The following is a 13,371-nucleotide window of genomic DNA, read 5'->3' as shown; positions in this document are numbered from 1 at the left end:
ATACACATGAATTTATCATCAAGATAAGAGACTTTGAGCAACCCAAGAAAAATCTATAGAATAAGATAAATGTGTTTATGAGGTGAGGGAGTGAAAGGCAAATGTCCTTGTTCTCTCTGATACTAGCCAAACACCTGACATTTATGCTCCTTTATTCTGGTGAAATGCCAATAACTGCTAGGATATTGGTTTACAGGGCTATGCCTTTATGGAGTTTTGGCTTCCTTTTGCAAGTGTTTTACTCTCACAAATGTTTTGATACAGCTGATGGTTTCAACCATCTGTTGAGTCTTCCTACTTGGCAAAAGTTCTGGGCATGTGTCTTGCAACTCCATGGAAATCACATGCATCTCCTCTTCTGCTTTATCTCACCTAATGCATATTGTGTAGAATGAGAGGACACAGCTTGACCAACCTTGTCATGTTAATTTTTCAAAATACAGAAGCATACGTACCATCCCCAGATCCTTTTCGTCTTCGCTTCTCCTCTTTCTGAAAACTTTTCTTCTCTTTGCGCCTCTGTCGTAATGCAGTTTTAGGATCAGTGATCCAGGCCTGATAAACAAACTGGAAGGAACAAACTCATTTATTTCAAGGTTCTTCATGTTTTGAGAGTAAGCCACAGAATAAGCCATAAGTAGGCCTATATAGTTTGAGTAAACACATTCAGATCGGCAGGGATAAGTAAATATTTTGAATCCCAAATCAAACACCTCCCCTGCGGATCTTACGAGTTTTCATGTGCTATTTTTGCTAGCTTAAAACCAAATGCAAAAACACTTGTGGGTGAACCAAGTTTCATCAGAACCCACAAAAATTCATGATCTGAACTTTGGGAATTAATACCCTGTTGTATATATGGGCTACTTCACCTGAGTCTTTCCATTCAATTATATATGTGTACATCTTGTACAGGCAAGATGAAGAGTAACAGAAATTTTAAGAGAAAGTTTTGCAATCAACTAACTAAAGCATCAAAACTGAGGGAACGTTTAGTAAAGGTATTAGTGTTTGTACATTTTTTATACTCTAGATGATTTTTTTTCTTTTCACTGTGGAGCACAGGTAGCTTTACTATTTGTGCACAGTCCCAAAACCAGCACTCGGGAATTCCTCAAGTTTCATCCTAATTTTTACAATGGCTCTCTGTGGTACTTCAGGTAAGTCACTTATGAACCCTTCTGCCACTATTTTTCCAGTTGTAAACCAGGGACATTGATGCATGTATCAAGGGGATTTAATGAGGCCAAATCCTGCTCACAGTACTCACTCAGATCAACAGTCTGTTGACCTACATGACTACATTGAGCATGAAATTGGCACAAAATATTTATAAATGCTATAACAGTGAAAAAAAAAATAAAAAAAAAAAATAAAAGAAGTTACCAAGATGTAACTTATTGAATAGCTCTGCTCAAGCTGTGAGGTAAGGTTAGAGAAAAAAGAAGTAACACTTTCATATCTTTTTTTTTTTTCTTTTTCCATTTGAAACAAAACGTGAATAACACAGACTAACCCTTCTCCACAGCTATTTCAGTAAAAAAAAAAAAAAAAAAAAAAAAAAAAAGTTGTTCCTTTTGTGGTTTTTATTCAAAAACTAAAATCATCTTTGATTGGCACTACACTTTTTTTTTTTCTATTTCTAACCAACACAGACTGGTAACAGACACAGGGAAACCCAGAGATACATGCATAAGTCTGAAAATAAAGCACAGTGATAAACTCGCTCTATTAATTCACAAGACAAACATGCACGTAATGACAGAAACACATGCATATCTCAGTGAAGCTGGAGCTGCCCCTTGCAGGACGCAACAGTAAATTACTATTTGGTTTATTTATATTTTTAAAATTTGCATACACAAATTGGTTTGGGACATTAAAAGCAATTAAAAAAATGTCAATATGAGTTCTACTGAATTTAAAAAGGAAAAAAAAACTTTGTTCTGTTTTGTTCATGTATACAGTAATGGAGAGGAAATTATTTTTATGCTGCTGATCACAATGTTCTCTTCAAATCTTTCAAGGTCTGTACATTTATTTTTATATGTACAATGTCCCAAACAAGCAACATGTGAAAAACTATGTAGGATCAGAGGTGATGTTTTCTCTTTCCTTTGTAATAAGCACTTGCCAGTGAAGGTAATTTGAAGGAATGGTGACACTTAAGTGAAACAGTAACATTTACTGACTGGAAGTTAGAAACTGCCAATATCTACTACTAAAAAATTAGCTTAGAAGCTGTATGCTAGCCACAGCCATAGTGTGAATAAAGAATTCAGAGATAAAAGGCATACTTGGAAGAAGGCAGTGGATTAGAATGAAGAAAATACATTAATAAATGTATTAAACTACTTATGTTAAGCAGTGGATATTTCAAGAGCTGACTGGGTACATACATGTATATTACTTCTGATTTTTGTAGGAAAGTAGGTTGTAGGTAGGAAATGCTACACGTATCCAAGGAGGATGAGAAAATGTTGAAGATGTACAAATATTAAGATAGTGAAGACAAGAAAAATAGTGAGATTAAAAAAAAAAAGAAAAAGATGGGTGGGTGTGTTGCAGCAGAATGTGTCTTCTAAAAATATTTAACCAGCTTTCTGAGATCAATTACCACATTGCCCATAAGATGCATGCAAGTCGATGTGACCATCTTGTACAGCAGTAACAGAAGAAATCAAGAATTTGTGTCTGCATTTTCTCTCCAGGGTTGCACTTAAGGTAAGCCAGAGTGCTCTTCTTGTGGCTTGACCACTCCAAAAGTAAGAAATATATTGCATTTACTAGGAATGAAGCTTTGGCTGTTGTTATTTTTCATATTATTCATATAAGAGGAAAAATGCAGACAAGGACAGAAATATATGTTACACCAGGATCTATGGGATAGGTCACATACTGAGCAGTCACAAAATGTTAAGTACCTTTGCTGCTTTGATTAAATATTGAAGAATAGTTTTGGGTAGTTTAATGATAGACTTTGGCAAGGCTAAAATGGCTGAAGCAAATTTTCCGATAGCTCTCTATAAAGAAGGACAAAGCAAGAGCAATTAGTAGAAAACAAGAAAATGTTAATAGAAAGTACCTACTGCATGATTATATCTAGATTATTGAGAGTTTACATTCATTGGTTCCAATGTGGAAAAAAGATCATGTGTGATGTCCACAATAAAATTTCAGTGAGATCATTTTTAAGTGCCTGAATTATCTAACAAAATCTTTAAGTTAACCCTTGAGGTGACTTTTGCAGACAATTTACACTAAAAATAATAATAATAAAAAAATTCTTTAGCAGGTTCTGCCACAAAACAAGTTCACTTTTCCAGTGTTTTTATTAAGACCACATGCACGTGTGATGGAAGGCACATGAAGCATGATGACCTAATGATAAACAACCTTTTCATAAACAAATGTAGTTTTCTGTTCCAGACAATTCTTCTCCTACATGAAGCTTCCTAACATCTTCATGTAGCACATATTGAAGAACTGGTCACTTATACAGAATATCTAGCTGGAGTTCTGAAATAAACACCAGATCTTCCGATCTCAGATTAATGGTTTCTGTACTGTGTTTTAAAAAATAAGACAACAACAACAGCAGCAGAACAACAGTAACAAAAAGCAAATTCATAACCAACCATATTAAAAGAAAGAATTGTATTAACTTCAGACCTCAATTTAAAACACTTCAAAATCTCAGTGCTTGGCATCAACACATCTTAACAAAATGTTGTCAACATTTTTTCTTAAAAACAGCAGGAACAAGAATGCAAACATTTCTACAGCTGCATGAAAAGAAAGATGATCTAGAAATTTACGAGCTACTACTATGGATCAAGGTGAGTTAATGCCATATATACAAAAAAAAGTGTAAATGGTAGAAAATAAACTTTACATCATACTTCATCCAGATTTGGTTTTGTCTTTTTTTAATGTCAGGAAAAAATCTTTCCACATTATAACCACTCAGGCATTTTAGTAAATTTAGTTAAATGCTAATGTAATTTCAGTATATAAAATAAAGGCACATGAAATTAATTAATTAAACAAAAACATTTATTTTTACAATTCAGTAATATGGCCTGGGAAGCTTTGCTTGAAAGCTACTGACATAAGGAATATGAGCAGCATGGAGGCAGTTATTTACTCTTGCTTGAGCTGGGCTTTCAGTTGCATCGGTTATGGAGTGATGTGAGCTTTCATGGTTGGGAAGAGTCATCTGCAAAAATTTACCTGTTTGCTTAAGATTTTAGAGTTGAGGACCTAAAAACATTCTGCAGTATTTCTGAAAATTCTTAAACAACTAAAACTTAAATTTTATAAAGATTAAAGCTATCCTACATGCATTAGTGTTTCACTAACTTGTTCATCCAAGTCCTTAATTTAAACCAGTACCCATACCTGGTACTACCTAACATTACAATATGAACATATTAATTATTAATTAATAGATTAATTAACAACACATTATATTAATTAATATATTAATTAACAACATATTAATTAACATAATCCTTTAAAAGAAAGGAGATAAAGTGATGGTGATGAAAAAAATAAAAATAAAAATGCTTTTTTAAAGTATGGATTCTTTTCCATGAAAAGTTGCTTATTCTTGGGATAATTTCTTCCCAGAATGATAACATCTACAGAATACCACGGAAGCATTCTACAAGAGTGCCAGAGGTAAGACAGCTTCCTCACTCGTCTATATTGCAATGAAGTAAAGTAAAGCTCAGATTCTGAAGATTTGTTTTTGATTTTTGTTTTCCTCAGGCGTAAGTGAATGAAGATATGATTTCAGTATAGTTCTTGTAGAAATTTGGCAATGTGTAAAACAGGCAAAATTGCATTTTAAATTGGCAAGAAATTTCATTTCCAATACTTTTCAGATGTACTTTAGATGTACTAGCTGCTTTAACGTATAAAGCCTGTGTTTAGAGAAGCCTATATTTTTTCAGCTGTCAACTACCAACCAAGCAAATTACTATAAAGTACCTGAAATGCAGACTTTTTTCGAGGCTCTTCCTCTTCTTTTTTCTCCTCTTCCTCTTCCTCTTCACTATCCGTCTCAAACAAATAATAATTTCCACTTCTGACCACTATGTGAAACAAAATTTTTTTCTTATTTTTTTTTGAAAAGTGCTATTCCAAACTGCCTGAATATCTCTAAACAATCAGACAGTGATTTATATGTTCATAATCAGGAGAGGTGAAAACAGAGAGATGAATAGGTCTCAGGCAACTTATCTGATGTTAGTCTGTGATACTTTTGGGCATGAATGAGAACTGTACAAGAACGAAGGAAACACCACCATGAGAAGAAAATGTAATGAAAAAGCTTCAAGTACATCAGGTTACTAGGTTAAAATTTTTAGAAAAAAAAAAGGCAATTTAGTTTAAATGAATTGAGAAGTAATGATTATCTGAGGGAGTTAAAAGAGCCCAATAGGTAAATAAAAGAATTTACACAAACAGTACCACTGGACAAAAAATACAGAACTGCTCTTTAAAATGCCCAGGCATCCTTCAAACTATGGGATGAGATGGTATAAGTTAATGCTTTCTTCAAACTTTTAAGTTTTGATGAGGTAATGGAAAACCTTGGTTTGTTTAAAACAAATCACTTGGATTCTATTAATGTGATCAGAAATGAGTTTCAATTTTTTGCCCATGGATTCAGAAACAATCTGAAACCTTGATACAATAAAGATGCACAGTGAATAAGCTAGGCCTTATATCCTTGAACAGAAGCAAAGTTTTTATTTCTCGGATGGTAAAAGGCCTATGTGAATAAACAAGGGAAACAAAAGAAAGAAAAAATAAGATAATGAGCAAGAGAAAAATCAAAATCACAGCATTACATTCAGCAGTGAAGACTGGTAAATAATTTCTGCATTTAAGCTGAAATTTTTAAAAGAAGAGTTACTTAGATGAAATGTTACCCAATCTGGATACACATATTTATATAGAAAGGTGTATTTAACCCTCATTATATATTTCTGGAAAACTAACAATAGCTTTAATTCTATTCAATCATACCTTGAATTTTACACAGATCCTCTGTACATAGGTGGTCACACATAACTAGAGTAGAAACCTCAGTGTATGCACACTGTGAAATTTGTCAGAACTCCATTAGGTCATAACTTCAGCATCTAAAATTCCCCCACAGAGAAAATCATGTGCCTAATTATGACTTCGTAACATCAATGAAAGCCCTGCAGAGGGACAAAGTCCACTTCAGCAGTTCTAGTCGTTGAACAGAGGTTAAAAGAAAGTCTGGAAATTTCTTGGATCAAGCAAATTAATTGTTTGGTAGAGGGCCTTCTGAGAAAGCCCATTTAAAATGCACTGAAGAGATAAATGTATTTTAAGAGCCAGTAGTCTGCAGTTCTGTTTCATAAAAAGGTGCCTCATAAGCAGCAAAGGAAATTGTCCACACAAAAGATCAGCAGGATAAAGTCTGGCATCTAGAGGAAACCTACACCATGGTGCAGCTCCTTACAGTCTCAGAACAGCACCTGGTCAGATTTGGAAGGCCTGAGCTGGCAGAAAACAACTCAAAAATGATCTCTCTCCAAAATTTTTAAGTTAAAATATATCTAAGGGGACACCATAATGTAGCAATTACATCCCTTTTACAACTAAAGAGGGAGGTATGATTGAATAGCAATAATGCATTCTTGCACACATCAAAACGGAGTAAGAAGTGTGTTAGTCACCTACAGGCATTATTAAATAGACCAAATGTTACTAGTTAAATAATTCATGGCTAGACTGGACTCAGCCACACTCTCCTCTCACCCACCCTTCCTAATGCAAAATTTCTCCACTGAGAAAAGGGACTTGCAGGCTTTCCATGTGGGATGACAGGGAGGAGACAGAAAGGCAGTCTTGCAGGAGAAGCCAGCATAACCTGCTTGTACCCAGATGGAAAGAGCTCCCCAGGACAGCTGCAAACTCCATCTTTCCCACTGTATAAGACACAACTCTGTGATCCAGGAGAAGCTGGGGACCTCTGAGCATGTGGCCCTAACTCCTGCTGATCTTTGTGGGGCTCCATATCTAATCTGCAAGCACAAAGGAATAATACCTCCCTGAAAGGGAGACAATGAGTATCAATGAGGAAACCCTCACAGATATTTTCACCTTTTCTACTTAGACACAAATTCTTAACTGAGTTTTAATCCCTATGGATATAAAATTAGGTATCATTCTGTAGAATAAATAAAAACAAGTGATATAATAACAATGACAATCTAAATCAAACATCAGAACTGGGATAAAATTTTCAGCTTCAACAACTTTAACACTATATATACAGCCACAGCCACAACCCCATTTACTGAGAACAGCCACATGCTGCAGGGTTACGGCTCAATGTTTCAAAATGATAGATGGGGAATGATACATGGGGAATATCACCCTATCTCCAGTTTGTAAGCCTGCGAACACCTACTGTAAGTGCCAAGTTTCACTGACTGGGGAAAGTAAGCCACATGGCAGGCAATCACTGTATGCAGGATCAGGGTCTATGATGTTTCCCACAAGGTTTTGCATTATTGCAGTAGATAATTTCAAGAATGCTCACTGTTTAAATACCAAAACTTAAGTTGCCACCTGAGAACATCAAATAATGAGGGTGAAATAAGTAAAAGCCAAAGTCAATGTCTCTCTTTGAGCAGTTCTTCTCACTACAAAACCATTGGTGAATAAACAGGAGACCATATCCCATTCCTTCAAAATCACTGTAGCTTGAAATTAGATAGTAAAAACTCACAAATTACAGTTTTGATCTGTTTTGTCATTATTGTTCTCAATGAAACTATGGGACAATAAGTTTGTTTTCACAAGACTTTTGAAAAGGGATAGGTCTCTCTAAAGTGGCAGTGTGCCCTTTAGAAAAATAAAAATAGAGACACAGTTTACTTGTGACTTGATAGAAATAAGCATTCGACATTTTGTTAAAACGCTATTGGCAAATATATAGGTTGGAGTTATAAACAAATACACATACATAAATGAAGGAGAATGTAGATGTGCAAAATTATTCCTTGGAATACCTCTTGTTAAACTAAATGACCAGGTACAATGTAGATATTCATATTTAACTCTGGTCAGTGCTATACACTTGAATATTTTTAAAATCTTCAGAATTAAGTTATTAAATTGTTAAATATGTCTGTTTTCCATAAAGATCCAATAGAAGGACATTAGATTTGAATCTGCAGTCTACTCAGTTTTATTCTGTTTCACCCAATCCTTAATGAAGGGAAGAACTGTTGTATACATGCTGGACTGGCTGGACCGGGATAGAAATAAATTAGAATGTCATTAAGCAACAATGATATGAGGATCACTCACTATTAATTTCTTGTGAACAAGGCTGAACATATTTTTATGCTTAGATAAAGAGAAAATAGAGAAATAACAAAACAACTGGCATCAACAGCATGTTAAAATATGATATTCAGCTGTACACTGTGCAGCCTAGTCCTGGGAACAGTCTAGCTGCTTTACTGTGGTACTCATATTTCTATAGCTGTCAGTAGACTGACTGATGAACCGTAAAAAAGATATATGATGTGTGTATATGAAAAAGAAATTATGACTAATCTTAGAATGCATTGGCAAACTTTTACCTTCACATGTTTAAATATATTGTGCTTTGTAGTAGAGGAAAGTTGAGACTTTTGAAGTCAAAACAGATTCTTTTTGGAACATGTTTTTTATCTGATTTGGTATCTTTCTAAAAATGTCCAAAGCATCATAAGCTGTGCTTCCAACAAAAAGAAATTCAAAATATGGTTAAGTTCATTATTTGAAGATAGTAGTAGAAATCACTTGATAAAATAAACAAGACTTCTATCAAGTCACAATCATAAAATCAGGCATAAAACAAACAGGTCATGGGAATGCCTTCATTCTGGTCAAGGATATAAGGGTTAAATCCACATATTTGTAAGATGATTGAGAAAACCTACTGGAAGCATGATCAACCCAAGGCCGCCACCACTGCTTTTTTTTGCCCTTGGCTTTCTCTTTGTCTGCTTCTCCTAAAATAAAATATGTCCAAACATTAATTTTACAAAATGAGAAACATGTTTCTTACACTGATTAATCATTTTTCATTTCTCTCAACAGAACTAAATTTCATGAGCATATCAGATGTTAGATCTACTGAATATAATCAATATAAAAAACATTTAGAAGCATGACCACCCAGCACAAATACTCTAGTTTATGCAACAGTTAGAAGAGCGTTCTACTCTAAAACAGCTTGAAGTTCTTTTTTTTTTTTTTTTTTTTTTTTAAACATACAGTCACACTTCTCTGTAATATCAAGAAGAAAATATTTTCCCTCCTCTCAAATCCCCCTACATTTCAAGCTCGATAATTTTATATCCAGTAAATGTTGATCCTAAGTCAGTGCTGGAAATGTGGCATTAAATAGGTATCATTTATCTGTTCCCATATTTTAAACAACATTAAAAAATATACAAATATTTCAGTAACTGAAAAAGGCCTCACAGCATCCAAAAACCCTTGCTGGAAACATGTGATTTCTACCTATTTGTTACACTGTGGTTTATAAACAATATGTTTATTCAAAACAAACCTCTGCTGCTATTTGGCTCTTTGCCAACAATTTGAAGTTAGCCAAAAGTAATCTCAAGGCAAATTGTTTTCTCTAAATCTACTTGCAGTACAAAATCCCAGGTGAATTTTATTTATTTATTTATTTATTTATTTAGGCTGAATCAAGCTCCAAAATGTTACTGAGTAAACAACCTTGTTCCTTGATGACAGTCTTGAAGAACAATTTCTCAATTGGCCAACTATCAGATCTATCAGGTCCTTAGCGCTCAACTGCAATTATGGCACAACAATAGCTAACAGTACCTTCATCATCTTCTTCAGAAACCTTCCGAATCTCAGGCCCCTCTGAAGACTCCTGTGTCATGCTTAGCATCCTCTCTTTACCCTTTTTGTATTTTTGCTGCCTGGCCTTGATGCGATCCATTCTAGCAAAAGGAAGAAACTTATTATATTCTGTTCTTCACCCCTTTTGACCCCCTCTGAAAAACAGCTGTTAAACACATCCATCCACACACACACACTAACATTTCTACAGAAAATATCCATTCCATACTGTCACTAATCTTGCCTTTAAAAATAAAGAGTTAAATGGCTCTGAAGAGGCTGTCTGGACCGGTCACGAACATGAAACTGGCCACTCAATCCTGCACTAGTTGTGCTGTATCTTCAACTGATTCACTTTAACTGGTTTAATTTTCATTTCAGATGCAGGAAAACCTTCATTTCTCCTTCTTGCAACCCTGTAAACAGTTAACATGATCTAGCCTTTTAAGCCTTTTAAGTTTTTCACATTTTGACAGGCAACAGTAAAAAAAAAAAAAAAAAAACAACACACAAAACACAAACACAACAGTTATAAGTGATTTCAACACAACTACTTGACTAGAAGTGAAAGAAAGAGAAAGAGAGAAAAAGACAAAGACACGAGAGAGAGAGAGAGAGAGAGAGATGAGAGAGATGAGAGGGAGAGAGAGAAAGAGAGAGGGGAAAGAAGGGGGAGGAAGAGGGGAGAGAGAAAGAGAAAGAAGGAGAGAAAACAGAAGAGAAAGAAGGAGAGGGGAAGGAAGGAAGGAAGGCAGGAAGGAAGGCAGGAAGGAAGGCAGGAAGGAAAAGAAAGAGGAAAGAAAGAAAAAGAGGAAAGAAAAAGAAGGAAAAAGAAGGAAAGAAAGAAAGATTACTTGTTTTTCACGTTTCCTCACATTGCATGCATTCATGCTGCACAAAATAGGATAACCAAAACCACAAAGTGAACTGGACCTCTACCAGAAAATAAAAAATATAGCATGTAATATCATAAACCATCTCATAAAGAGAAGACTATATGGTCACATTGCTATGATACTCAAGTGTGGAACACTTAAATGCTGATCTTGTTAACTTGTCATCATTAGATTTCTAAGGTTTAGAAGAGCCTTCAGAATGAGCAGTGATGTTCATATCTTCTCTCTTTATATAAAACATCTGTTTCCATTATAATTCCAGGCTCACTGAGGAGTAGATGCATCAATACATTTCAGACTGATTTTTTTATGTCAACCTTGCAACCTTTGGTCCTGGAAATGTGATTCTGCTTTTAAATGAATGTTTAGATTATGCAGTACGTGTCTTTCTAGAAAAGATGACCCTAAAACTGTGTGATACTGAAATACCTAAGACCTCCAAGTGCATAGAGCACTATTTCTGTAGTTGCAAAAACATACATCAAAAACCTAATCAACGTTTCTATAAAATAAAGTGCTAGATAAATGCCAAGAATCCATGAAAAATGTATACAAAATGTGTATGCGTGTGTATATATAAATACATACTGTCTTTTCAGTTGATCCATTGATTTTTTTTCCTCTTCAATTCTTGCCTTTACAGCCTTGACAATCGTAGCCTGGAAAAGCTCAGCACCCCTGCAGCAGAAACATAGGTGGAAGAAAGGAAAGAAGGAGAGCAACATGTATGTGTTTCCAAATTTTCCTGTATGCCAGCTAATCAGAGAACTCTGTTCTCTCTGTATAGTGTTTAATCAAACAAAGTCAATCCAAGGCTGGAAAGAACTAATCAATGAATACAGAATACTGATCTGCTTAGAGTTAATTATTTCAAGAGCTGTGTCAAACACTGTGATCCCTACTCAGCGTAAAAGTTCCTCTAGCCACTGATGAGAGATTTAAGTTTCCAGTCTGAAGAATGTAGAACATGGATGGATTCAAGACTGAGTTAGAAATTCTTGCACAATTCCAGGATTTGGTCTTTATACTTATTTCAGCATTGTAATCATCTTGCCCCTTTACCTCAGTCCCCAGGAAGCTTTGAGCAAAGGCCACCTCAAGACTTTTGCCTTTATCCAGGACCATTTCAGCTTCACTTTTACCCTCTGAACATTACTTTGCTTTCAATTTGATGGCACAAATCCTTCAGCAGGTTTCTGGTGTGCCAAAAGAATGACTTATAACTCCATTTCATTAGAAATATGCAGTTGACTCAATAATTTGTATATACAGACTGTGTGTCTAAACCATTCTTCACTATTCATTCAGGAGCTCTCAAAGAGTTTCAAAGACTCACTCAGAGAAATAGAATAGATTCAAATCCATCTTCTTTTTATTATTATTTTTTTTCTGGGGGGGTGGGGACGGAGGATTCAATAAGATCATCAGAAGTCTAGTCCTACATAATTTTTCACCACCTTTTCCGTGAGATTTTTGGTCCTTCCATGTAATATGCAAGATAACCACAATAACATTTTTTTTTTTTTTTTCCCTCAGAGGAATACAATCAACACTGGCAATCATTTTTATCCAAAAGTATGGTAAAGTACCACAAGGGATGACATGTTCTCCTTAGCAGCTCGATCACCCCTGAATTCTTATAGACTGTTGAAAACTGAAACCAGAGCCTTGTCACTATTGTTTGAATCACAATTTAATATTATTAGGGTAAGGACTTTGTATTTCCAATATTAACTTCAACTGGATGACAGGCTCAAACTATATTGTCTGAATCCAAATATGACCTTCTCCATAGTCCAAATAAATTCTCAGCTTGGATTTTAGCAAGGCATGCAGTCAGCTAAAAAAATTAATAACATCTCTGTGTTTATATGACCCTCCTTCCTGTAATGTCTCAGTACTTCCTGGTCATTAATACATTTATCTTTACAAAGCTTCTGACATAGGCCAGTATGTCTCCACTTTTGCTTCTGGAGAACTGAAAGCTGGGTATGTTCAGTGCGACACCAAAAGACACAAAGTTCAAAGTAGAAACCAAACATGTTTCTTTCAACCCAGTGCACTGTCATTTAAATTAGTCTGCTCTTTCCTTCTGGAAGAAACTTTCCAATTTAGGAGGCATTTTGACACTCATGACTTCGCTTTGTGTTATATTCACTGAGAACATAAAATCATAGAATCATAGAATATCTGAGTTGGACCCACAAGGATCATTGAGTCCAACTCGACATCACACACAACACACACACAAAAAGCTACAAAATGGCAGTATCCCATAGTCTTTGGCATTAGCACTGAAATTCATCCCAAAGCAAAAATCTGAGAGAGGCAACATAGGACTAAGGCATAGATCTTTAGGTAGCTCTGTTCACAGCAATGAATTTTGGTCAGTATGGGTATTTCAACATGTCTCTTTTTTAAATGAATCACTCGAGAGGGAATAAGAGGAAGATAAAAAAAGACAGCTTTTAAGGACATGCAAGTCAAATTTGCCCTCAAACATGGATGGAAATTGATGTGCATATATTTTTTTTTTTTTTCTGGGGGGTAG

General features: G+C 35.1%; 1 protein-coding gene across 19 annotated transcripts in view; it reads right to left on the bottom strand.

Moving 5' to 3' along the window:
- Nucleotides 1–13,371, bottom strand: part of PIEZO2 (piezo type mechanosensitive ion channel component 2) — a 432,356-nt gene that overhangs the window by 38,908 nt on the left and 380,077 nt on the right. For 18 of the 19 annotated variants that reach the window (XM_084508371.1, XM_084508373.1, XM_084508372.1 and 15 more), the window contains 6 exons: nt 11,409–11,498; nt 9,904–10,025; nt 8,985–9,056; nt 4,996–5,099; nt 2,925–3,023; nt 456–567 (listed from right to left, as the gene is read on the bottom strand). In XM_084508371.1, the coding sequence (XP_084364497.1) occupies nt 456–567; nt 2,925–3,023; nt 4,996–5,099; nt 8,985–9,056; nt 9,904–10,025; nt 11,409–11,498 (599 nt within the window). The remainder of the gene's footprint in view (nt 1–455; nt 568–2,924; nt 3,024–4,995; nt 5,100–8,984; nt 9,057–9,903; nt 10,026–11,408; nt 11,499–13,371) is intronic. The other variant, XM_084508361.1, reaches the window with a different exon arrangement.

This window comes from Aythya ferina (genome assembly GCF_964211825.1).
Source record: "Aythya ferina genome assembly, chromosome: 2".
Taxonomy (NCBI): Eukaryota; Metazoa; Chordata; class Aves; order Anseriformes; family Anatidae; genus Aythya; species Aythya ferina.
This window is presented reverse-complemented; position numbering and strand designations above follow the sequence as displayed.